The following is a 27517-nucleotide window of genomic DNA, read 5'->3' as shown; positions in this document are numbered from 1 at the left end:
GAACTTAGCCAAGCTAAGACGCTTATTAATCCTTCACTAGTTCATGGATTCATGATTTAGACTTGTGATAGGAGAGACCATCTGAAGAAGAGTTTGCCAGCCCCACAGAGCCGCTTTATGACACTCTCTCTGCATTATTATTATTTGAAAGTTAGGACAAAATAGGGTATATGCTTATAATTAAATGTCAGTTTTACATTCTTAAGGTGTGTAGTAATTTAAAAAATTTGTAGTTGGTATATGTAAAATCAAGTACAAAATGTTAAAATTACGAGCGTCTTCAACAAGTGCATTTATACTTTTTCTATTGGATGATATACATGCGGCATGTTTTGAAATAAGAGAGAGCCATTCTATGGGAGCTACATATTTGGTATAATACGTCAATATTATCAGATTTTAAAGCTCAGTTAATTTCTAATAATAACATAGCTTGTAAAACAAAAAAATAGTTTTTGCGTAATCTTAACTTTTGACCGAATGTGTTTTTATATGTTGGAAATTAGACCTCGTGATAGTTGTGTTACAATGACTTGGTGGTTGACATTGATCCATTATTTTCTTAATCTATATATATTTATATAGAATATTTTGCTGTATTAATAAAGATTTCCCACTTACTAGTATTTTGCTGATAGTTGATTTTCATTTATACAGGGATTATTCAGAAAGACAAATAAAAAATAGTAGTAGGCACAGAAAAATAAACAGACCTTAAGAAATTGTGAATTTTCCCGTGTCAAACTTCGTAGCTTCTTGTTTGGGAATGTTGAAACTGTAACGAAAAAGAAGAAATAAGAAGTGTGTAACGACATAGTTTTGTTCAGATATACTTTTTAATTGAAGCTGCTTAAAGATGTACGATACAATGCTATCTAAAATAGTGCAACAGCTGATATAAATTGCCGAATCTGTAATAAAGAGAAGTTTTACACTGTACATATATGTTGAGGAAATTATATATACCTAGTGCGGCAAGGCCCTTTGTCAGACTTTCCAATACATATACAAATGCGCGTGGTTCTAAAGTGGCAAGATATGTCACATGATCCTGAGATAGACAGTTTAATAAATTGTAATAAGCCGAGGCCAATTTCGGGTATTCCTATTTATTTTGTACATTTCCAAGTTTGTTATTTATATTTTTGTATAGCTTATGAAATTTAAATTACCAATAAATCACTTTGTCGTATTGAAAGAATAAGCTTGGCGACAATATCAAGAACATTATGTAATGTATCATCACCATATAATTTAAACACACCACAGTTGACATAGTTCCCTCCAAGCGCATTTTTTAGAATCAAGAAGCAGATTGATATTCCCTTTAGTTTCATTGGGTAAAGTTGATCAGTTGACACCTCCAGATGCAGAATACGATTGCCATATATGCAAATAAGTTTTGATGCCTCGCGAAACAACAAAATACCCATAGGACTAGATACGTTTCCGGCTAAACGCTGTGTGCGGCAATGTACTAATTCAGCAAATAGCTTTAAGACAGGAGTAGTAATAGCAGGTTCATGCGCCCACAATTCCACCGCACGAAGCAATATGGGTAAGTAATCAGTGTAGTAACTACAAAAAATAAAATATTAAAAGCTAGTCAACTCAGAAAAAAATATATAAAAAATATATTAAATATCGCTGGTTGTTACACGCACAGCCATTCAAAAAGCATAGTGTATTGAATACGAGCATTAAGCGGCAATGCTAGACCACGCAAGTCGCGGGCTAACCCAATAATCGCTTTCTTGACCTCTTCATTTGGAAAACTTTTTGTATCCATTAGCACATTTCCAAGTGTTTCAAACTGATCTAAAGAAATACATGAAAGAATACATTCTTAAACATTTTTTAAGGGATCGATTTACTTGTAAGTGGTGTAAGAAAATTGTAGAAACGTTCTTCATCCTCGCCCAAATCAAACATTAATAAACGACTTAAGGCTGTGTAAAACATTGTCCGACAACGCATTTCGTTCAAAGATGAGCTCGTACCAAGAAAAGGAAAATGTTCGCTTGTGTGATGTGTCAACATGAATTGAACTTCCTCTAAGCGAGCTAATTTGCGCACTGAATTAAAGTGCACTGACAGATCGGATAATAACACTAAAGTTTTTGTAATTATTTGCTCAGAACGACCCCAAAACTTTAGGTTAGTTATGCTAAAAAAAAAAGAAAACGTTATTTATTTGAAATTTAGGAAAGAAAATACATACATTTTACGGTTTATAAAACTTAGCAACATTTGCTCATCATTTAGTCCAAAAACTTCATTAAGCCGCTTGTAAACAGTTGCTTTTTGTGCCTGGTCACTGCTATGCATTTTACGAACCTGATCTAAAAAGCTCAAAATGGCCAGTTCCAGCTTCTCACAACCAGTTTGAGGAAGACGTGAGTCGGTTAAACTCATAAGTTGCAGTACACGAATAACAAGCTCTGCATCCATATTGTCATGTTCATCGCTGGTGGTCACAGAAAGTCTCCCCACAATGGCCGAACCAATTATATAAACCAACCAAGTCAATTGCAACTCATGGACCGTAATATCTATAGGGTTCGCATTGAGGGTCTGTATGAGATTTTCGTACTCACGTGCCTTTTGATCAAAATGTTGTACAAGAAGGTTGCAAGTCTTATTGTACTCGCAACGCTCGATTACTGATAACTGTTCAAGCTGTTGTTGTACCATACAAAGATCGTCTAAGGGATCCTCCATATTATCACGTACAATTAAAGGTACAGCATCTAGACGGGACTCAATGTATGCCTTTATCACTTCAGGTGTATATGTGCCCAGTAAATGTGGATCCGGCGATTTGACGTACGGTACTGAAGCAACCATACGCTGCCATAGAGTAAGTAAGTAGTGCACGCTATTTGGAGCAAAGAGCCACATCTGCAGACGTGAACAATGTCCATTTTTTTTTAACCTTTTACCGAAAATATACTCACATGTAACGATTGTACCGTAAACTTCGCGATTAATTCTATGGCTTCGGGGTAGCAAGGAACAGCAATAAGTTCCCCCAGTTGATAATTGGATTTCAGACGCGCTAACAAACGACAAAATTCATGGTAATTATCTGGATCGCTAAGACCCTAAAAAAAATTTTTAAGACATTGGTATTAAAATGCAGCAGTTACGAACTTACATGCAAGTTTCTGAGTATATTTTTTACTCCTTCAACCAAGTTGGTCAGAAATTTCGTTCGCTCTGAGTTACTAAACAGAGATCGACGTACAGATGTCATTTGTACTAGGCACGAAAGTGAGTAACTGGCTAAACCATTCGGTAAAATTTGATATAAATCGAAAAATAATTTTAATGTGTTTGTGTCAAGAAAAGCAGGACGCCAAGCTGTTGGTATCTAAGGAGCATCGAAAATTATTTAAAGGATTTGTTTTTTAAAATGTAACCTACCTGGACATTGTTCATATCATCAGCTGACTCATCAGTGGAACTACCAATAAAGTCAAAGCTCAGGCAGTTTTTTGTTAATCGTAAGACTTGGGATATTAGTCTGCACAAAAACCAAAATAAATATACAAGCAAAATGACATAAAATTCGATATTATTTTCATAAATTAATTTTATTAGACAATTTAAAATATGTTACTTATCAATCCAGTATAAAACAACTTTAATTTGCTAATAAATGGTCAGACATACAGAAGAGAGAACATGCGTGGCGCCAATTACCCGGATAAATTAGATAAAATACAAGCACTTAAAAAAAAAGTTTAAAACATAGTCTTCTTTGCGGTAACATATTTGTTTTTTTACATTATTGTTTCATTTAGGCCGACAAAAAAGGAAAATATTGTTGTTTCTAAAGTAAAATTTTCGTAAACGTCTTTTCGCTAATATGTATCAACATAACCATACCTTTAAAAAAAGCTGTGAAATTAACAATAAGCATACAATGGCTTGTATCTGGTTTGATAGAACGCCTTTCCGAGCTATCACAATTACCCAAGAAATGGAGTTAAATTAACAGGTACGCCTCTATAGTAAGCTATACTAGTAGCTTAAAAGAAAATTTTAGAGATCACACCAAAACTAACAGTTCTACAAACAAAACGAGCCCAAGGGTGACAAAAATAAAAAGTTGCAGAGAAAACCCCACACTACTAGTTTAGTTTATTTAAATCCGGTACTTTTAATATGAAGACAAAATATATATACTGTTAAAAGGAGTAATCGAAGGCATAATAATGGAAGAGCTGTTGGACAACATTACTAAAAACATTGACAATAAAACCAAGACTTTTGACGAAATATGTAAACGACGTTTTTGCCTTAACGGACAAAACAGAAGTAACATTCTGAAAGAACTGAACTCCTTTCATAAACACATTAAATGTACAAGTGAACTGGCAAAAATTCCAATGATGGACAAAAGTTATGTTTTTATAAAATACCATGTTGCGGCAACAACAACAATAATTACAATAGCGGGTACATCGGCACATCAAAATCAAAACTAAAAACAAGTAAGAGGTTCTAGTCGGAAGCTCCCGACTAGGGGATTCCCTGAACCCTCTTATTTCAACACCAACGCGCTCGTCCACTTTAGTAGTAATAAAGATAAATTTACAAAAAAAAGTTCCCTTGGCAGGGTTTAAATTTGCAGCAGACCGCACTTCTTGCCGCCGCCTCTACCCAACAGCCACACCAATAATTGAATATTTATGAGTAAAAAACGAATTAAAATAGCAGCACAGTAAACAATACAATCGCAATTGCAATGCTGTTGATATAATTCAAAGCAGAAGTGCATGAATGTGTGTGTGTACATGTATACAGAAATTCTAGAATTTTGCGCTTGCTACTGATACAAGGAAAGTCAAAACAGGTTTTCTTTAATAATTGCGTTTCTTAACCGATCTTGATGAAATTTTCTACAGTACATCTTATTGTGTTATACAGTATAATTTGCTTTGCTGCCTCGATACTTAGCTGCATCGGTACGATAGCTGCCTGAAATTATCTTTTCGCTGTATGAAATTAATTACGTTAAGGGCATCTAACTTAACAGCCTTATGCACTTAAGCGCCTCCTATCGGCAGTATTTTTTTTGCCAATTTCTATGAATATCATGTAAGTAACCTGCGCCGTCTATGCTCAAATTTTGCAAATTTTGTTTTTTGCATTTGGTTTTCTTATGTATACAATAAACTGTATTGAAGTTGAATTAAATTTAATTAAAATACATTAAGTTTATAAAATTCAAATCATATCAAATATCAAATTGATTTATTTACCTTAGTACTGTTAAATAGAATTCAGTGCAACTTAAAAATAAATAGAGGTTACTATGAAATCGATTCACTTTTAGGAAAAACATAAATTAAGTTAACTGCCCTTTAAGGATAGCTGCCTCTAATGTCTGTGCAAAGTACTCGAGGCAGCTAAGCAAATTATACTGCATTTATTTGTGGCTTATATTGGTGGGCAATACTAATTGGAGTTTTTACTTGATTTATAGCTATGTGGTGATATTGGGGTGGTGGCGATAGCTATAAAATGAAAGATGCTTGATATATATAAGTTAACACAAGGTAATGCGACCGGGTTTGACCCCAGCACAGGTGCTGACTCAGCTCTGGGCCTGACTCAGCTCCCGCGCTCGCTACCAAGTCGCTTAGCCGATGATTTCAATCAAAAACATTCTAATATTTTGTTAGAAGAAAATCAACTTAACAAGAAGTCGGCCATCAAACATTGAGGCACTTTTATTCGATACAACCGAAAAAAAATCAGTGCCGTATTCACAGCCTTCGACGTAACGTGAACCTGTGATCAAATTCGACAGTGCAGTGTACCTGACGTACATCAACTAGGTCAGCTGAAGCTGCTGGAGCTCTTCGGGCAGCGGTGTGTCACCAGTATAGCAGGCAAGCTTATCTGGACAGCAACAAAAATTTTGTTGTTCCCAGCTTCAGCGAGTGAGACAGTAATATAAAATTAGAAACACCCCATAACCCCGTAAGAAACCATGTAAGTGAGCCATTCATTTATAACAGGTTTTAAGTACTGCGTGAGGAAATCAAAAATTAAATAATTCACTATACTGTATTGTGCTATTTTGTCTGTCGGTCAGTTTGTTCTGCAAATCCAATGGACCATTGAATGTTCTATCAGCAAATCTGATTCTGTGCCTAGTTGTCATTTCCTATAGCAACTGTATTCGAAAAATATAGGGACCCCAGCTCGAGAAATTTTGACTCGGTGGTCTCAGATAGCGACGACATTAGGGTAAACCCATACGCAGAAGACTTTCAGCAAAACCCAGTGCATTAAAACAAAACAGATATGGATCCCCAGAAACTTAGGGCTTTAGTCGAGTCAGCGGTTTCAGCTGCCCTTGATGCACAGGCAAGGGCATTCAATGGAAGAGATGCAGCTTTTAAGGAGAACTTCAACCGGCAATTGCTAAGTTAACAGAAAAAGTAACAGATCTGAAGGTCCCAGCTCCCCCAATGGATGTGTTCGAAGAAATATAAATCGTAGACAGCATTCGCTGCGACGAGCCTTTGGATGCGGTCAAGTGTCTGGCAGATTTAACAGGGTCGTAAGAAACTTATGTTTCTTGGCGGCAAGCTCTCGCCATTACCAGGCAGTCATAATTATCAGAAGCAAAATAAGGAGTTCGGCCGACGCGGGTTTGTCTTCGTTTGCCACAATACTTAATTTTAATGCCATCATCAACCGTTTAGATTTCACTTACAGTGATAAGAGGCCAGTTCATGTTATCGAACAAGAAATGGGCACCCTCAGACAAGGGCAACTCACCTTGCCTCAATATTTTGACGATGTTGAGAAGAAACTCACTTTACTCATAAACAAGAAGAAACTCACTTTAGTCATAAACAAAGTCAACATGACGTATGACGCAGCACTAGCAAAAGGCATGTGCGAGAAGCTTAGAGGTGATGCCTTGCGCATATTTATCTCTGGCCTTAGGCGCAGTCACTCCGATGTTCTATTTGCGGCACATCCGCTCGATCTTACCTCTGCTTTAGCACTCGCACAGGAAATCGAAGATAATCACGACAGATACACTTTTGCAACCAACTATGCCAGAAGCATTGTGGATAGGGCTCGGAAACCCAACCAAAAGCCTCAATCCCAGCATCTACAAAGGGCCCAGATGCAGTCGAGGCACAGCCTGCCCTTGCGAAAAACCTACATAACACACGGCAACAAAAGCCCCAACAGCCCCAACAACCCAAACAGACCGACCAGCGTAGTAGTAGGCAAAGCAACGGCAGCAATGATCAGCAACCAATGGACGTTGACCCTTCAATGTCAAAGTTCTGATGCCATCCCAGGCGCCAGCGTACGTCAACTCGGACACACAACTCAGAGCCAAGAATGTGGATCTGAGGAGTATGCAGCAGCAGCAAAAAATGCTAAGGCGCATATAGCTGACGATTCGGACGGGGACTCTGACGCCCTCAATTTTTAAGGGGTAGGTCCCTGCTGCTCTTCATCATTCGGGAAGTAGAGGGGACTCAGATGAAGTTCCTCTTCGACCCGGGTGCGGCAAAAAATTACATTCGTCCGCATCATGGCCTGAAAGGAGTCCGTCCAGTCGATAATCCATTTTCCACCCACTCTTTTTTCCTTCTCTTAGAACTTTCAACATTTGATGGGACTATAGGCCTCGACCTGTTAACACAAGTAAGGGCAGAGCTTTGCCTAAGCTCCAGCCAACTCAAGTTTGGCAATAATTCCGAACCAATATTGTATCTTAGATGTGTGGATGTCAATTTCACTAACGTAGATTGCGCAGACGCACCTCCCCTGATAACAGAACAATTTTTAAAAATAGGAAAAAGACTTTCGCGGTAGTAGCCACTATTAGAACTGTTGACGAACAACCTATCTATGCTAAACTGTACCCATATCCTATGGGCGCAGCTGAATTCGTCAATAAAGAGATTCAAAATCTTTTGAAAAATGGTATAATTCAGAAATCCGTTTCTCCCTATAACAATCCCATTTGGGTGGTTGACAAAAAGGGCACAGATGAAATGGGTAACCGAAATATGCGTTTCGGAAACTAAATGAAAGAACCATAGCGGACAGATACCCCATGCCCAATATCTCTATGATTCTGGGAAATTTGGGTAAAGCCAAGTACTTTTCGACGCTGGATCTTAAGTCTGGCCATCACCAAATCACGCTTGCAGAGCGCGAACGGAGGGTATGAATTCTGTCAACTTCCTTTCGGCCTAAAAAACGCCGCCAGCATTTTCCAAAGGGCGATTGATGACATACTGCGAGAACAGATCGGCAAGTCATGTTACGTCTATGTCGATGAAGTCATCGTTTTCTCGAAAGATGAAAAATCTCATGACAGACATGTCGACTGGGTGTTGAAAGGCTTGTATGAAGCAAATATGAGGGTATCTGAGGAAAAATCTCCCTTTTTTAAGAAGAGTGTACATTTCCTTGGATTTGTTGTCACTAGTAAAGGTGCCACAACGGACCCCGACAAGGTTAAGGCCATTCAGGACTTCCCAGAGCCCAAGACAGTTTTTGAAGTCAGATCGTTCATGGGACTCGCAAGTTATTATAGATACTTTATTAAAGATTTTGACATCCTAAAGGGTGAAAATGGGTCAGTCAGCAAACATAGATCACGAAAAATTTCAGTCGAATTTTCTGATCACCAACGCAGTGCTTTTTAGAAACTGCCGAACATATTGGCATCCAAGGATGTCATGGTTCGATACCCTGACTTTAAGAAGCCGTTTGATCTAACGACCGACGCTTCGGGATATGTCGTTGGAGCAGTACTTTCCCAAGAAGGGCGACCCATCACAATGACCTCTAGGACATTAAAAAGTCCAGAAGTTAACTACGCCACGAACGAAAGAGAGCTTCTAACCATTGTTTGGGTCATTTGCAAGTTGCGTCACTACTTATACGGTGTAAAAGACATCAACATTTTCACAGACCACCAGCCACTGGCCTTCGCCGTGTCTGATTCCAACCCAAACGCTTAAATTAAGCGGTGGAAAGCACGCATTGACGAGTCTAACGTTCGCATATTCTACAAACCAGGAAAAAAAAATCTAGTTGCCTATGCCTTGTCCAGGCAACAGGTCAACGATTTAAGCCAGCAAGATGCTGACTTATGCATCGCAACAGCTCATAGTGAGCTCTCCTTGACTTACACCATTGAGTCCAAAGATAAACCCTTGGACTGTTTCCGGAACCAGATAATTCTTGAAGAGGCACGTTTCCCACTAAAGCGTATCTTTATCCTGTTTGGAAACAAGAGGCGACACTCCCTAAGTTTTACCTGCAGAGAATCACTTCTCGAGGAAGTAGTCAAACCTAATGTGGTAAATGCGCTACACTGCGATTTACACTTTACACTTTGGCGCTGGTGCAGGACGATTTGGTTCGGAATTTTCCAACTACCAAGTTCTGGCACTGTACAAATCGTGTTGTGGACATTTTCAGTGTTAGTGAGAGAAGAGAAATTCTCATCACAGAACACAACAGAGACCACAGAGCAGCTCAAGAGAATGAACTCTCAGAGTACTATTTCCCAAAAACGGCTAAAATGGCCAACGAAATTGTACAAAACTGCAAGACCTGCGCTAGGCTAAATACGACAGACGCCCTAAGAAACAAGAAATTGGTGAGACACCGATTCCGTCACATGCAGGGGAAATGTTACATGTTTTTTCTGACTTGTATTGACAAGTTTTCGACATTTGCCATAGTTCAACCAATCCCTTCTAGAACGATAGAGAACTTGAAAGACAATCCATACGGTCACTGATAAACGGCCAGTTGACGTCGTCCGTTCGCTCCCAGGCGAATCTCAGACGGAGATTCAAAATAAGCTTAAAAGGGCACAGGGCACAGGACACACTCAGAGCTGGAGAGAATGATTTCCGGCGAAACAGGGTCTTTGAGGTTGGCGAGAAAGTGTTGGTAAAATCCAATCGCAGGCTTGGAAACATACTCACGCCTTTGTGTGAAGAAAGAGCCGTGGAAGCTGACCTGGGAACCACAGTTCTCATTAAGTGGAGGGTGGTCCACAAGGACAACCTTAGGTAAGCCCATTTTACTTTTTATTTTATTGTGCCATTTGTTATTTTTTTTTTTTATATTAAGTTGCTAGAGATGTAAGTATAAGCCACTCGGCACCCCACTCTAGAAAAGTTCGGTGATGGGTTGTTCAATGTTTTTTTTTCTTTTTCGTCTTCTTCTTCTTCAAAAAAAAAGATTAATTTTCACTCCTCAGGTTTGGGTTTCTGGTATTGCTTATCCTCACGACGACTTCGGCACGTGTCATCGACTACTCACACGCTAGATACATTCCGATCGTCGACGACCAGGGCTTTGTATGGGATGAGTTCGCTTTCGTCCGACATTCAGCAAAAATATCTTAATATGAGCGCATGGTAGACGAGACGGCGAGGCTGTGTGACCTGTTTCCACAGTCACATGTGAAAAAACTTCTGAATGTGGATGCAGAACATCTCAGGGAGGCCCTGGGTGATGAAATGGACGCAATTTGGAGACAATACAAGAAGTCAGAGACGAAATTGGCAATATCAGCTTGACCATATTGTTGCTTCTTCTTGGAGCAGCCTGTGGCACAGCCATCTGCATCGGCCTTACTTTCATCGATGAAATGAACGCAATTTGGTGACAAAACAAGAAGTCAGAGACGAAATTGGCAATATCAGCTTGACCATATTGTTGCTTCTTCTTGGAGCAGCCTGTGGCACAGTCATCTGCATCAGCCTCACCTATCCGCGGATCATCAGGAAGAAAGCTGCGGCCCAAAGGATGAACGAGACGATCGCTGAAAAGGGTCGGCCGAGGGCGGCCTTAACTTGAGAGGGAAGTAGTTAACACAAGTTAACGCGACCGGGTTTGACCCTAGAACAGACGCTGACTCAGCTCTGCACGGATGTCTTTGCATATCAGGTAACGCACGGGGCGCAAGCTAAGCGTTATATTGATTCTTTGTAGCTTGATAAGTGATTTTATATTGTCTTAAGTTAAGTTCACCTTTTAATGCTTTGCGACACCACGTCTAAGGTTAATAACTCATTCGTAATCCGGGCGGCTTTTTTTTTTAAAATCAATTATTAAATAAAAAATAAAACGAATAACTAACGTTTATCCAATTTATATATTATTCTAGAAACTACATGTCAAGTTTGGTGAATCTAGATCTTATTATTTACCTCAATTTGCCCAAAAAACAGGATTTCGATATCGATTATTATCGATTACTTGGAAACGGGGCAAGTTATCGAATATCGGAAACAAACTCGATCTGCGCGGGCACTCGGAGGACCTACAGCTAATTTTTCTCTAGCTCTTATAGGTTCTGAGATCCTTGCGTTCATACATACGGACGGACGGACAGACAGACGGACATGGCTAGAACGACTCGGCTATGGATGCTGATCAAGAATATATATACTTTTTGAGGTCCGAGATTCTTCCTTCTGCCTGTTACATACATTCGCAAAAAAAACATTATACCCGTTTTACCCATTTTCAATGGGTTGAGGGTATAAAAACAGTTCCCTCAATAGGACTCGAACTCGTAACAGACCACACTACTTGGCACTGTCTCTACTCAACGGCCATACCAATTTATCGCTTATGAAATTAAAACGAATTAAAATAACAACACATACGCACAGCCCAGAATAGAATACAATTGCAATTGCAATGCTGCTAGTAGAATTCAATAAAGACACGCATTGAATAAATTGTGTGTTTTTTAGCCGATCTTCATGAAATTTTCAACATTATATCTTTTTGCGTATTCGCGTATTTTGAAAATTTCATTAACATTGTGGCTTAAATTGGTGGGCAATACAAATTACTTGATTTTATTGATGCTGTGGTAGCGGGCTGGTGGCGATAACTAAAAAATGAAAGATAGTAAAATAATTAGGTATGGCTAAATAAAATGATTACCATAATTTGCATGAAAAATATTACTACTTTCAAAATTATAGAATGTGTTTTCCTTTAAATCTCAATATTGATTAACAATAACACTTGCAATTGCATATAACCACGCTATATGAATCCGGTATTTTTCATTAATTTGGGTCTCTGTAACCTAAAACCCCAACTAAAAACCAATCGTTGAATGGATAACTTTTATATTTTTGAAATTATTTTAATCAAAGTCAACAGTTTTTAGTTTAAATAATATCAACATAATACGTCAACTTTAAAAAATATCGGAAATCGGAATTATATAGATGTCATAGTGTTGCTAAAAACTGCCCTTTTCCCAAAAAATTCAAAAAAGGGGTTTTAAAATTTCGTTTGATCTTAGTTCGGTATCTAAAAACATTGAAATTCTAATGTCAATTGAAGCTTAATTATCTATGGGCATTCCATTGGTAATAGCATTTTTGAAATCGGTTGAGATTTACGATAGTTATTGCGAACCCCCAAAAATGGTAGACACAAAAATTTCCAAAGCTTATTTTACAGTTTATTAATGAATTATATTTAAATTGAACGGACCTTCAAAATCAAATTTGGCGGTGGACTGGCTGGTCGTCTTACATAGGATTTAAATGCGTGGCAAGCTTTGCGTGATGTTTCGCGTTTGATTATCTTATTTTACGAGTTTGATAGGCAAGTAGCCCTGAATGTTCTCCTAACGGAGGTATTAGGGAGCCGCAGTGAGGATAATTAGGATTTCGTGATGTGCTAAATGTATATCAACATTGTTCTGCTTTCGTTGCCTCATAGCTCGGTCCAGGTAGGTTACAGCAAGAATTTATGCAGAAGGACTACATAGGCCAAGCTAAGGTTAGAACAAGCGTTACCCATTAAAGGTTACTTCCTTCAAGTTTCAAATGCTTCTTGTCTTATTTGTTTATATGTGCTTGCGAGATGTAAGTAGCACGGGGGTGCTCTCGGTGTTCAGGACCAGAGGAAGGCCACCTTGTAAGTAAGGAGTAAAAGTAACTTGCTTGCATTTTTGTTTACTCGAATGCGCCAATTCTCATGCCATATCCACATCCAAGTCCATAAGGACGTCTGCCATGGTCTGGACGTAGAGGATTTGTCCGAAACATGGAGCAACTCCAGCTGCGATTGTAGATTGGAGTGAGATGTTTGTGTTTCATCCCAGTGCACAAATTCTTTGATAGAACGTCCAGCAAGACTCGGTCTAATGGTCAAGAAATATTGCACGGAACCACATTGCAACACGTTGTTCAAACGCAGCACCAATTTCTGGTATATTAAGATTAACTTGCTCGACCGTTCCATAATTTTTCGAAAACCAAATTACTATAGTACTGTGTTGCTCGTTTTGAGGTATGAGCTGATATGCACCAGGAAGATTTTATCAACAAGTTTTAAGGTTAAAAGACAGGTTAAAAGACATTGGTTTGTATGGATATGGCTGCGTGTTATGTTTTCCCGGTTTTCGAATCATCTCTATCATCGACTTGCCTTTGCATTGAGGCGTCGGCAGACTTCCGCACACCAAAATCACATGATTTTCCGGACTTCAGTGGCTCGGCTCCTTGATAACTTTTACAATGACGTGATAACCGTATACGATGTATTCTAATGGCAAACCCAATCGCTTTTTCTCCGTCACTACGGAACCAGCAATCCGTGGGACTCCGTAGTGGCTTAACTGTTTCGATTGAAGCGCTAAGATTTCAGTCGGTTTTCTACAATGGATGCTTTGTGCTGATCGGAACGAGCTGCTCGATGTACTATCGTTGAACGGTTGCTTCCGCTAGTTTTTGCCCCTTGCGTGTAGAAACTTCCAGCCTATACTTGACAGTTAGTGCTCTTTTAGACTGCCACTTCCTTCGCAGTCGTCGCTTTTCAAACAACTGCAGTTCGGTGTTCTTGTCTTTGCATCTCTCTTGCGATATTAAGAAGTTTGCAGCTGTAGCTAGCACAGATGTAAGCGACTCTGGCGAATATCGCCGTCTGTAGGTATTATGGAATTTAGACATAAAGTACATATTTTTTATGCTGCAGTCAATTTGTTGTGATCCTATGGGACTATAAGCAGGAAATGCGGGAGATAAAGTAGGACTGATTGACCGGTCACAATGTTTGTCGTAATCTTTTTAGTCACTGAGAAATAGGTTAGACAGGGGCTTTTATTTAGTGTCTGCTGGTCAGTATATAGACCTACTCAGAAACACATAGACGAGCTTGTTGTGTGAATTAATGAGCGCGTTGTACAGCTGCTTTGGAGTTTTAAGACGTAACCCCCAATTCATGTTAGCAGTGAATTGGAGCCATAGTCTGCCTCTATTTGGGTCTGCATATTTCTTTCGTGAATATTATATATACTTTTTTTATTCCTGAGGGGGACATCTATTAGAATTGGGTGCCTAAGGTGTTTTTCTACCATCAAGAGTTCTGAGTTGCTCTGCATAGTTGTTTTTTTCCAGTTGAGAGTTGTTTTTTTAAAGATCAGTTTTATACTTCTTGTCGTCTTTATATTTATCTCTAAAGGCCGGCATGATTTCAACGGGTGTCGCTGTTAGTTTGATTTTACATACCAAAACTTTTAGACTTTAGCAGTTTCTTTAAAGTATTTGGTCGGCACACGGTGACATGTCTCTGTTTGAGTCTTAACTTTATTTTCATATGTATGTCATTTTTAGAGAAATTCTATGCATTTTTTTCATTCACTAATGCACTTGACGATACAAGCAATTTTATCAATATATTTTAATTTCGCATGAGTCTTGCATTGCAGTTTTCTTAAGCGTCATGAAGTCCTTCATGAGTTGCTATAGCGATAGTATCATTGCTTTGATTGTTGCTGGTCGTGGTGGCATATACTTGGCTATGTTCAACGAAGTTTCTACGTTCTTTTGTTTATGCGCTGACTATTTGCGCTATGATTTACATTTTTGTATTCGCCCTATCAATCACTAATTAATTAAATAACTAAAAGGTTCTAGCTTTAGCTTTAGATTTGGCCAAACACAAGCAAAAGCGATGTAATGAACCTTCTTCAACGAAAACCATAAGCAACTAATTAATAGGTATAGGATATAGCTAGCATTATTAAAAGTAAATTTAATTTAAAAATTTGCTCTGCTGGTTCCGAACTTGCCCCTTTTAACCCCTTCCAGCCATATTTTAATTTTTATGAAAAAAAAAAAAAAATGGAAGCACCACACAGCATACAATACAATCACAATTACATTTTCTTTTTTGTAGAATTCAAAGGACTTGCTAGTATAAAGTGACTGCAGTCGTTTCTCATTAAGTATATTTAACTATAACTGGATCAGAAGGCACTGATCGATCCCAGCGCATATTAAATAAAAAAAAAAACAAAAAGAATGTCAAACCGAATAATGATCATAGATAAATTACCAGGAGACTACTACAAAATTTGGTCACTTTAAAAGGTAGAGTTTGTTAACAAAATCAGATTACTCAAAATAAGTGGAAGTGTATTTAGGCTGAAAAACAAGTGCAGCCGAAAGGGCTGTGTGGACAAAATATGATATTATGATAAAGCCAAGATGAAATGCATTACTTTGTTGTAGCAATAGAATGTACAGATCAATTGCCAACTCTAGGTCAATTGAAGGCGAAAATATTAGAAAAGACCATAAAGAGCAGGGGACTCCAAATGGATCTGTCATCTGATCATCAAAGAAAATAAAAACACTAAGATGAGCAACGCCATACACAAAACCGAGAACGAAATCGAAATCGGTACGCTTGCGGTCTAACAGTTCAAAGAACGAAAACGCTACAAATAGATTGTACACTCAACTTCGAACTCATGAGGCAATTATGTTTGCATGTGTGTGTCAGTGGCTTTTGCCGACGAAGAAAATAATTTTATTTTCCTGCGCTTACTATGATCAATCCCAAATTTGTTTGTTTGATTCGGTAGAAAATCATTATCATTAAAGACAATGCTAAACATTTTTTTTTAAATTTAATTTATTATCACAGCAGCCAAGCAGCAAAAATCTCCATATTAAAATATATATTGTTATTGAATCATTGAGGTTATATTAGTTGGGAAATAATAATAATAAAATTTAATTAAAACAAAACCCGAAATCATAAAAAGAAAGGAAGGCGTTAGACGCGTGCCAACAATAAAATTTTCTTTTGAGCCCATGATCTGCAAATTCACACACATTTGTGTGTGTGTGTCTGTGTGTAGAGCTCGAAATTCAGAAATCACAAAAACTTAAAATCTTGTCAAATTTGCATCGGACAGGCAGGCAGGGACCAACAGGCACACAAGCGCAAAAATGCTTCTATATACATATATACAAAGTGTGCGTGCATGGCAAGTCCAAAATATTAAATATGCAGACATGACAACGCTTACCAACGATAACGAGCTTAAATGCAGGAATTTTGAATCGACGTGGCAAACCCTTTCATTATTTTTTATTACTCGTCCCTTCAAAACGGAAGAAATGCCTCCGACATTTGAGTAAAAATTGAATTTGTGGGCATTGTTGCTTGTGCGGACACATACAGACACATACATTTAAACGATCCCTAGATATAACGAGAGAGCATTGAAAGAAAGCCAAAGCAGTTTCCTGTAGCGGGAGCATGATAAAAGACAGCGATGCCGTCCTACCACACAAATTATATGTATTTCTTACTCTCTTCCTCCCTGAGCAAGTGAGCGCGTCTCGTACCCGAACAAAAACGAAGACGAGTTTGGACCAGATGTCAGCACGGCATTGGCACCGTTGCCAATTGTTTGAAGTCAACAAGTCGCTGCTGCTTTAGCTGTGAGTTAAGCTGATTAAGGCTATTAAGATTGAGTTTTACTTATTCAACTCTATCTAATACGTCAACATGTTTCGTCAGTTTATTTGGCGTATATTTAAGTTTTTCAAAAGTATTTTCGATAAGTTTTTTCCGTAAGTATATCTGCAACTACTAGTGATGCCGGTTAATCCAATGGGTAGTGTGGCCAGTAGACAGTAGGTAGGTGGACTAAGCCCACAACTCAACCCTGTCTGACGGTGTTGGCTTGGCAACAGGCCTCTTGTCTCCTGTTACACAGAAAGGGTGAGGCCAAGTCCACTTATTGATAAATCTAGTTCCCGAAGATCGGAACACTCACAGATCCACTAAGACAGTGCCTCATTGGAGCGGAGCGTATATGGTACCTACGGCACCGGCGAGATGGTGTCTGGCCGGAGAAAATCGTAATGAGATCACAAAGCCTTAACAATGTTGCAGTAGTAATGTAAATCATGTAAATAATGTAATCAGAGTAAATGGCGAGGCGGTGAAGCGACCTCTGCATTAAACATCTCACATTAAGAAGAAAACGGAACCGAAATAGCTCAAAAGAAGGAACACACGCTTGTGCTACTGCAGCACAACAGCAGGGACTTGAACGACCACTTTGTATAACTCTACTGACTTTTGCACAAAGAGCAGCAAGATGAAGATCCGGATTATTGGCAGCCAACCACAGGCAGTGGGAACAGATCATCCCAGAGGAAGGGGTTAACCCAGACACGATGTTAAAAGACATGTACGAAGGCCAAAATAGATACCATGGAGGCCGAGATATACAATGCTTCGCTTGAGACTGTCTGGCAGCTCTTTCAGACCACGTTGAATTTAAGCCTAAATAACCTTAATAACGGAACTCAATGACGCAATCTTAGATGCTATCCTTACAAATTGTAAAATTGACAGAGCTATCCATATCTCTTGGGTAGGGTAAAAAATACGCATTCTATACTCGTAAATGACCAGTTTGGTTGATATCTTGCAACTAAAAAATTTTCATAAAAGAACGTAATTTTTGGACTGAACATTTTATTGGCTATAAGGTGATGTAGGTCATCCATCCGGCTGCATCCGGTATAAGTACTGCCTTCATGCAAAAGACGGGACAAAGCAAAGTTTCGCGACGAAATCTTTAGATACTGGATATAAAATAATATATGTATATAAGCTATAATAGCTTATTAAGTAGGTAGAAGCCACCACAATTTTGTTGTGATAATTGCTAACAGATTATTCCGAAACTTAACCGAAGCCGGTCATCGGCCAAATAAATACTTGGGAAATGTATTCGAAGCAGTAACAAACTATTAATTAGCTATCTGCCCTTTAAGATTTGGGACCCCTTAAACTGAAATGCAATGTCAAAAGAGGATTTTTTTTAAATTTAGACTTTCTGTTTTAGCTATTTTTCTTGGTTTGTGTGACTATTTTCAGAAGAACTTTCGTAATTAATTAATTAAAATTTATTAATTAATTTATTAATTAGAAAAGTTCAATAGTTAGGGAAATAAACCATTTGTTTCTTCAAAATAAAGAAAACATTGACTAAAAATTAAAAAGAAAAAAATTAAATTTATTATATACATTCATATTGTTAATCAAAATACGTATATTGTGCGTCGGTTGCCATATAGAACTGGTATTATACGGGTATTATTACGAATTTAAAAAACTATTTCCTCAATTTTTTCATACAAGAAGGCCGGTTTGATTTTGAATCTTTATTGTATTAAATATACGAAATTTAAAACCAGGGAAGGCATTAGATACCGAAATTCAAATACGCTTAAAACGAAGTCATAGAAACAAAATAGATTAAAAGGTATTAATAGATGCAGTGCTTAGCTTAATATACAAAGCTACAGAACTCTTCCATCTTAAAGAACTAAATTTGTGATGACTATAAAAAAAATCCCATGAATTTTATTGAGACAGCATGTGTAAAGTAACGGGCAATTGGTTGTAGAGTTTGGTAAATTAACAGATTTCTTTTTTATATTTCTGGGACATCGATATAACTATGTCCGTTTGCTTGCCCGCGTGTATTGACATGTAGATCTCCCAAAATATAAGAGCTAGACACTTGAAATCTTGATTAACGGCTCTACTTATTCCCACGTAGATCAACTTTATTTCAAATGATCGGGTATTTGTCCAGAATCTACGGAACTGATAAAAATGTATATCAAACGAATATGAATATTTCGATTTTTAGATACTTCCTCCCAATCCTGAAAAATCAAAAAAATAAAAACTCCAATTGAAGCTACAACAATAATGTTAAGTTTCATTAAGACCGTTAAAAAAACATAGAAGATATTTACGTGCTGCTATTTTCATTTCGTTTATTTTTGGCAAAAATCCAAATATTATTATGGCGTCAAGGTACTAGACGATGGTATTTCATACTTTTTTCATGAATGCTTACCGAGGCAACAACAAAATTCCCTTCGAGGTATTGCTCTCTTCCAAAAAAGTTAGTTTTCTTAAGCGCAAATAACTTTAATTTATAAACGTTTGGAGACTTTACAAAATATGTAAGGCTTAGAAGGTCTAGACTTTCATAAAATGTTGTCCTGTTCCTACAGCTAAATAAAAACACTTGCTGGACGCAATTCAATCGTTGGATATTTAAAACGATAATTATGTCATTCCGCTCAATTTACTGGAGAAGAGATTTATTAAAAAGCGTTAAGTTCTTGAGGCACACATGTTTGAGATACTGGGGCTCAAAACTGTGGCCGATGGTTCACGTGTAGCTTTAAGTAAGTAGTCTGTCCAAGTCGCGTTAAAAAGCTTGCGAATTCCAAAAAGGATTGCTAGAAGCATCATCCATCATGCAGATTATTCTGAAAAAACTGGACTAAACCTCGCAAGCGAAGTGAGAAGAGAAGTTAGTGGATTCCACTTTCGTAAAAGGTATACCTTTGTGGAGTTACATAGCTACACATCTGGAACAGCGATGTCGGACGGTAAAAACTATTAATTTTGCTATGGCAATCTATCCACCAAGCTTGCAGATGAAAAGAATATAACACTTAAGCCAATTAGTAATATGCACAGTAGTGTTGTTCTGTTAGGTACCGCTAGGCTGATTGAAACACTTCGATACTTTAATTCCCTGTCGAGCATTTTTTAACTAAAGTTCAGTAACCACTCGATTTACTAACCGACTCTAACTTCGAAAAACCAAATCGCCAACTTCGGTTTGTAACTTGCATAGCTGCAGTCATTGCACAAACAATACCAGATAATATGCTTAGCTGTTCATTAAACACTGATAATTGTTCTGATTCGTCGAACAAAACTTTAGCTGACTTTTCAATTAACGTGTTTCAGCAGAGAGATTTGCTCATGGGAGCAGATCGTGTTCTTCATATTGCTCGATTGACAACCGTAGAATTTATAGTCCGTCTGCCCACTAAAAGCGGCAAGACTTATTGCGGCCTATGTTGCTACAAAACTGATGTGCGCACGAGATCTCCTCAAAAATGCTTCGTCAAGAAGTGCACGCATATTGCCTGTGCAATAGGCTATATTGGTGCTTTATATCACCGTTCACTCCATTTTGGCGGCCAATGAGGAGACGCTGTTAAGATGGCCAAAAATCACCGTTCAATTGATGCGGTCTTCTCAAGTTTTACTAGCCGCGCACGTTGGTTTATATAATATTGACCTCTTGTCTGCAATACAAAAAAATAGCAGTAATTGACGTCTTGACTTTAGTCAATTTCCTTACTTGACGATTCCGCAGCCAAACGTATCACTTCTATGTGGAGAAGCGTTTTTGGAGGTAGTGTCGCGTGGACTTCCTAATGCTTTTAAGCGTTTCAAGTGCCGTGTTCCACAGCCACATATACAAGAACACGAATCAAAGACAAGAATCTGTTTAAGCCCAATATTGTCACTCAATTGCTGTTCATTGCTAATTCACCTATTCGCCAATAACAGCTTATCATCTTTATCGATTTTGGTGCGACCCATTTATGCATTTCTGGGTTTATTGTAAAAATAAAAAAATTTTTAATTTCGCTGCATTTCAATATTGAAGATGTTAAATATAATCGAAAACATATTAATATAAAATATTTTGCATATTCAAAACACGACTAACAACTAATTCTACAACTAATTAAAAATTTTAATACCTCAACATTTGTTGACCCGGGCTTGACCTTTTTTTACTCTGCTCCCATTGAAAGTGGAAATATATATAAAAACTATATATATTGATGGCTCTTTCCATATTTCAATATTTATTTGTTGGCTGGCTCGAGGTCCGTGTTTGTTAAAACAAACAATGTTTCGAGCCAGCCAACAAATAAATATTAAAAACTATATATTTTAAACTTTTTAATATATATATATCTCTATATATAAAACTGTTTGTCCTGACTGACTGACTGACTGACTGACTGACTGACTGACTGATTGGTGATCAACGCACAGCCCAAACCGTAAGAGCTAGGAAGCTGAAATTTTCACTGTAGCTACCTTATGTGATGTAGGTGCACGTTAAGACGGGGTTTCGGGAAATTCCACTCGCAAGTGTGGAAAAATCGCGAAAAACGTTTGTATGTAACTTTTTTGTTTACCATCCGATCGGCCCCAAACTTATTTTCAAAGATCTTTGTTCAAATTCATTTGAGGGGTGTTTCGCACTTTTCGGAAAACCCATTCCTCCTTGGTGGAAATGGAGGTCAAAGATTTGGTGGGTGACGTTTCGCGCTCAAATTCATTTCCAGTGATCTATATGAAAAATCATTTGAGACGTGTTTCTCACTTTTCGCAGAATTCAAACTTCTTCGGGGGGAATGCGATTTAAAGATTTTTTGGGCGGCGTTTTAAGTTGTGTCCGATTTGCTTCAAACTTATTTTTAAAGCTCTTCATAAGAACTTAATAAGTACGTATTTCAGCGATTTGGAAAATTCCACCCGCAACAGTGGTAAATTGGCGGAAAAAGGTTGTATGAAAGTTTTTTGTTTATCATCCGATCGGCCCCAAATTCATATTTAAAGATCTATGCTTAAATTCATTTAAGGGGTGTGTCACACTTTTTGAAAAATCTATTCCTCCTTGGTGGAAATGGAGGTCAAAGATTTAGTGGGTGACGTTTCGCACTCAAATTCATTTCCAGAGATCTATTAGAAAAATCATTTGAGACGTGTTTCACACTTTTCGCAGAATTCAAACTTCTTCGTGGGGAATGCGATTTAAAGATTTTTTGTGCGAAGTTTTAAGTTGTGTCCGATTTGCTTCAAACTTATTTTCAAAGCTCTCAATAAGAACTTAATGAATACGTATTTCGACGATTTGGAAAATTCCACCCGCAACAGTAGTAAATTGGCGGAAAACGGTTGTATGAAAGTTTTTTGTTTACCATCCGATCGGCACCTAACTCATTTTCAAAGATCTATATTCAAATTCATTTGAGGGGTGTTTCACACTTTTTGAAAAATCCATCCCTCCTTGGTGCAAATGGGGGTCGAAGATTTGGTGGATGACGTTTTGTGTTTAAACTTATTTCCAAAGATCTATAAGAAAAATCATTAGAGACGTGTTTCACATTTCTCGCCAAATCTAAACTCCTTCGGTGGAAAATGCATTTCAAAGTTTTTTTTGGTGAATTTTAAGTTTGTTTGATTCCCGTCCGATCAGTTTCAAAATCATTTTCAAAGCTTTTAGAAAACTTTGATTTTATAACATACGTGCCACGGCAAGGCCGGGTTATACCCGCTAGTATATATATATATTCTTGGTCGAGAACAATAGCTGAGCTGAATCCATGTCTGGCTGTCCTTTTCTCCGTCAATCTGACCGCATTTACGAATGTAAGCCCTTCCAACTACTACATTATTTGACACACTAGGAACGATTGCAGTAAATTTCATCAAGATCGGTTAAGAAACACAGAAGTAATTATAGAACACTTTTTTTTCATATTGTCTGTGTACATGTGCACAAATACAATCATATGCCTGCGCTCCCTAGCGGACCGGCACACGAGCCTTTAGCTAAAAATGCTCACAAATGAGCTCGTATGTGAGCAGAGAACGAGTGGGATATTTTTGTATTGCAAAACACTCGCACACGAGTGTTGCAGTGAGATCTTTGCGATATAAATTCAAGTACAGTAGAGAGAATGGTGTGTTGTTTTTGTTTCAAATATTTAAAGCCGAAGATATGATAAAGCCGACGCGGAATTTGTCGTACGTGCTCAGAGTGTGCAACATCGTCAAGAGAGAGAGAGAGAGAAAAAATGACGCGGCATTCGGATACTGTGTTGTTTTTGCTTCCTACTCTTGTGTATGTCTTTTTTAAGTAATTAAAAAGTGTTTGTTAATAACTACACTATTTTGCGGCTTTTCACAATATTATTTAATATCTGCGCAACGAGCAATTAATAAATAAAAATAATAATAATTAAAACAATAAGGAAAGTTGTGAAAATGCGTTACAAAAGAAAAATCAGGCAATATACTATTTGCGAGGCGCAGCATGTAAAACAAGTCACAGAAAAAAATTGAGATTGTTAAAAATAAATGAGGTGAAAATAAAATTTTAATTGAATTCATTTTCATTTTCAGATACGGAACATTCCAGTTCAACCGAATTTAATAGTCGCTTAGCGCATTGGCTGTCCACTGCTAATAACTGTCTCACTGGCTGATAACATCGGCAAAAGGGAAGGCAATGATTTGCTTTTACTGTTGCGAAAAAACTCCTGGTACTTTAAAATGTACTCCACGTGGTAATGTAAAACGAATTATTGAGCTAGGTGAGTATGTTGACTATGGTTTAAAAGACGCGTTAACTAATTTCCTTACTAATTTTCAGAGGTCGCAAATAACAGTCAACACTTATTTTCAATGCGGTCAGCACTCAAATAAACAGAAAAAAAAGAAGCAGATTCGCTGTCCATCGAACACTTTATTTCGTTGCGCTTGTGTACTCTGTTCGTGCTTTTGCTTGAGGATTGCCGCTGTTATGTCCAACAGTAATATCTTAACAGGACACATTCGTTCGGTCGCACAGAAAATGTGTGTCTGTCGAAGAACAAAACGAAAAAAGTGGAAGCGAAAAGTGTCTTTTCTTGTTGTTGTCGTGTGACGATATCAATGAAAGCTAGAGTGAAAGAGAGAGAGAGAGAAAAAAATGACACGACATAATACAGTTATGCATGTAGGCAAGCTATTTTATATATGTGTTTTATTAAGTATTTAGCCTAACAACTAACAAGGCATGCAATTTGGCTAGACACACACAAGCACGCAAGTGCATACATGCATATCCACAAAAGACACTTTGGCAGCTATTTTTTCTGTTCAGTGTTCATGGAATAACATTGGTTACATGAATAAAACACGGAGTGATATTTCAAACACAAAATGAAGGCGCAGGCCGGCGCATCGCAAATAAATGCTCTAATTGATATTTGGAATTTTCTATCTTGAAATACCATGCCCTCTGTGATTAATTCTCCTAATTCGCAGACAAATTCTTCCAAATAAGTTGATTTATTAAATCAGAAGGGAAAAACTTTTAATAGGCGAGTACTTTTCAGAGGATTATGTAATACACCACGAACCAATGATAGCTTCCGAAAACGGCACTCGCTTCATCTCTTCTCTTAATAAACTGATGAATTTAAAAAAATATTTACCTAGAGAATTCAATAGAGAAGTTAGATCTTTAGATAATGTCGTTAGATTTTTTTTATATACTGGACCCATTGACTTGAAAGACATTATAGAATCAAGTTTATAAAATCATTTTATATTAGTTAGCTTAAGAATTACACTTCTTCTACACAGGGAGTTTTATGTTACACAAAACTCTCTTGCATCCAGTTTGTTAAATGACTTTGTAAGCCAAGTGCCTACTTTCTATATGTTTCCAATGCTTACATAAAATTTGCATTGCTTAAACATTTAAGCAAACAAACTTTAAATTATGGTTCTCTGACCATAAGGTCCTTTCTAATCGACAACTTTCTGAGCCGTCAAAAAAATGGGTAAAACGTTGGACTACTCCTTGGAGCAATTATACAACCGAACTGCAGAACGCAGTATTTTAAAAGTCGTCCTCAAAGAAAAAACTTTAAAAGTTAATGGGTTCAACGGTAAAATTTCATATAAGCACTGGTATTTTGATCTTAAAGATCGCGATAGCTTCTTTTCGTAAAGTATGGCAACACATATACATTATATAAAATTATTAAGATTGAAAATAAAATGTTGCATAGCCGATTAGTTGTTGACCTAGAACCATAAACTCCACCTTTTCTCTTCAAACCAATTCAATTTCAACTTGAAAGTAGTGCTACATAACGTTTATGAGTTCGTCGTACAGTTTTTTTCGCAGCGAAATTGGAGTGAGTTACACGTCCAAATTACAAACTTGCAGGTAACATATTGACATAATTTTACATTTTATATATAATTTATTCATTTTTATTTCATCTATTTTTAGACCTATCTAATATTCCATCAAAAACTCAAGGAAATATTATTTAAAAAATTCAATGCAATAACTTCGGTAATGTAATGAGACAATTTCGCATTGAATGCATATTTTATGTATTAAAAAAAAAATTTATTTGCAGAAATATTGAACCTATTAAGACAACGCATAGACAAAACAAATGAGATGATGACGAAAATTGATCGTCAAGGAGGAGAAATTATTTAATTAAGAAACGAAATTTATCTTATAAAGGGACGAGTTTGCCGAGAGGCACACAAGGCGAAATTGACGCTGCCAAGTGCACCGAACGCTACTATTGGAGACTTTGAGGCATTTGAAGAATGTCTCAAAGAAGAGAAATCCTCCAAGAATTTGGCAAAGAAGCTTTAAATTAAATAATTTCACTATTCGCTTATAAATCTGACATGTCCCTCAAGATCATTGAATTATTCGCAAGCTCTGAAAAACACGACATTTCCATCAGCAGCTCCTGGGGCCAGACGATGTTGCAAAACAATGCTCCTGGCGTGCGACGGAAAAACAAAAAATATGTGTTAGAGGCCTTCGAACCACATTAGCAAATCGGAGTAAGCATTACTTTTATAACCTGTATTTGTTCAAATTAAATTTTTTTGTTCTTGTCTACAAACAGAAGTTTGCGCTGGAAGACGGTGACTTTGACCGCGTAAAACAAACATTTTTTCAATACGCGCAGGAAAGAGTGTCGCGCTTAGTCAAGCCTGATGCCAAAAATAAGAAAATATATCTTTTAAGACTTTTTTAATATTGTTGCCGGTTTAAATAAAATATTATTTATAATGATATTTTGAATCATAAATGTATCACAGAAAATATTTTATCAGAACCTCTAGAAATATCAATAAGGCTCGCATAACATATTACCAAAGGCTCGCTAACCCTATTTCTTGCAACAATCGTAAATAAAACTTTCACTGCCACAAACTGAACGACATATGAATTATATTGCTATCGTTTCCCCGATTGGATTGCGTGAGTTTTGTTGGGTTAAGTCTCGAATTTCACCAGTATGCGATAACATTTGCAACAGTTTGGTCCGCTGGGTCTTTTTGACACTCTATAAATACAATTGCAAGTGGGATTGCAGTGTATGCTGTGACATAGCTGTTAGCTCACGGTTTCTCCTTAAATAGTCCAAAAATTAGTATTTCGTCGAGTTATGAGGCAATAAGTTCGGATGATAAGGGCGCGAATTGAAACGCAGCAGAGGGCATTTATTGTTTTTAAACCCTTGTAGAAGGCATTATAATCTTGTCATGAAATGTATAACGCATAGAAGGAGACATCTTCGACCCCATAAAGTAGATAGATTCTAGGTTAGTATCAGCAGCCGCGTTGATATAGCCATGTCCGCCTGTCTGTTTTTATGCAAACTAGTCTCTCAGTTTTAAAGCTATCGCCCTGAAACTTTACATAGGTCCGTCTCTCTTTTGCAGGCAGTACATATCATACTGCTGTCATAGGAACAATCGGTCCAAAAGTAGGTTCTTGTATGGAAAACTATTTTGATTATCAAGATATGTATTTCGACCAACCTCGGCATTTAGTAGTTTGACTATAACCCTGGTATGGAAAATTTGACCAAACCCCGGATATAATTGTACCACTATGAACCTCATATATATACGAAATCTTATCATCATCGCCATAGGAAAGATCGAACGAAATGTAGATTCTTGTATGGCAAAAATGATGTTTTCCAAGATATTTTCATCAAACTCAGCATTTCTGAGCTTCACTATTATAACATATTTGCAGAAGAGAAATGACTACAGAGATATTAAATCTTCGGCGTGCCAAAGATATTCTTACTTTCTCGTTTTAGCTTGTTTTAATAATACACATCAAATAGATAAAAATCAAATAAGTGAGTTTATCTTTTTTTGTGTATGAGTATGCATGTATCTGTTATATATAAGTATCTATTTATATATAAATGCGTGTCTCCAAAAGGCAGACGAACGAATGCCGAAGTCGCGCCTTGTGTCAGCATTAACACGAGCAAAGAATTTAGTCGCCAGCCTAGCTTCGGCAAAACTGGTCGATGGTGCTCCGCGTCGTTTCTTTTTCGAAGTACATTGAGCGGAAAGACTTTATAATTACGATCGACGCAAAGTACTTTTGCTTTATCCATGAAATGCGCTTTATTTAAATGATAAATTACCCTAGATACTAATGATAAATTTTACAGGCAAT

At 37.4% G+C, this 27517-nt stretch overlaps 1 protein-coding gene and 1 long non-coding RNA gene across 5 annotated transcripts in view; one reads left to right on the top strand and one right to left on the bottom strand.

Annotated features, from left to right (window-relative positions):
* Positions 1–605: 605 nt before the first annotated feature.
* Ranbp16 (Ran-binding protein 16) overlaps positions 606–27517 on the bottom strand; it is a 32901-nt gene continuing 5989 nt past the window's right edge. Inside the window, exons 4-13 of one of the 3 annotated variants that reach the window (XM_064683918.1) lie at positions 3427–3526; positions 3158–3373; positions 2958–3104; positions 2222–2901; positions 1875–2167; positions 1665–1818; positions 1173–1578; positions 967–1105; positions 834–911; positions 606–775 (exon numbers count right to left, since the gene is read on the bottom strand). In XM_064683918.1, coding sequence (XP_064539988.1) covers positions 621–775; positions 834–911; positions 967–1105; positions 1173–1578; positions 1665–1818; positions 1875–2167; positions 2222–2901; positions 2958–3104; positions 3158–3373; positions 3427–3526 — 2368 coding nt within the window. In that variant the 3' untranslated portion in view covers positions 606–620. Of the gene's footprint in view, positions 776–833; positions 912–966; positions 1106–1172; positions 1579–1664; positions 1819–1874; positions 2168–2221; positions 2902–2957; positions 3105–3157; positions 3374–3426; positions 3527–27517 lie in introns of those variants that run through there. The other 2 variants (XM_064683927.1, XM_064683935.1) reach the window with 2 other exon arrangements.
* On the top strand, positions 3558–26074 carry LOC135429600 (uncharacterized). Of its 2 annotated transcripts, none has more exons than XR_010436430.1 (5): positions 3558–4003; positions 23404–23998; positions 25289–25354; positions 25422–25869; positions 25935–26074. It is a non-coding gene; the product is annotated as an uncharacterized LOC135429600 (long non-coding RNA). The 2 variants fall into 2 exon arrangements; XR_010436431.1 differs by lacking the exon at positions 3558–4003 and adding an exon at positions 23044–23122.

This window comes from Drosophila montana, unplaced genomic scaffold, assembly GCF_035044405.1.
Source record: "Drosophila montana isolate Dmon_TW-CO22-7 unplaced genomic scaffold, ASM3504440v1 contig_1411_1, whole genome shotgun sequence".
Lineage (NCBI taxonomy): Eukaryota > Metazoa > Arthropoda > Insecta > Diptera > Drosophilidae > Drosophila > Drosophila montana.
This window is presented reverse-complemented; position numbering and strand designations above follow the sequence as displayed.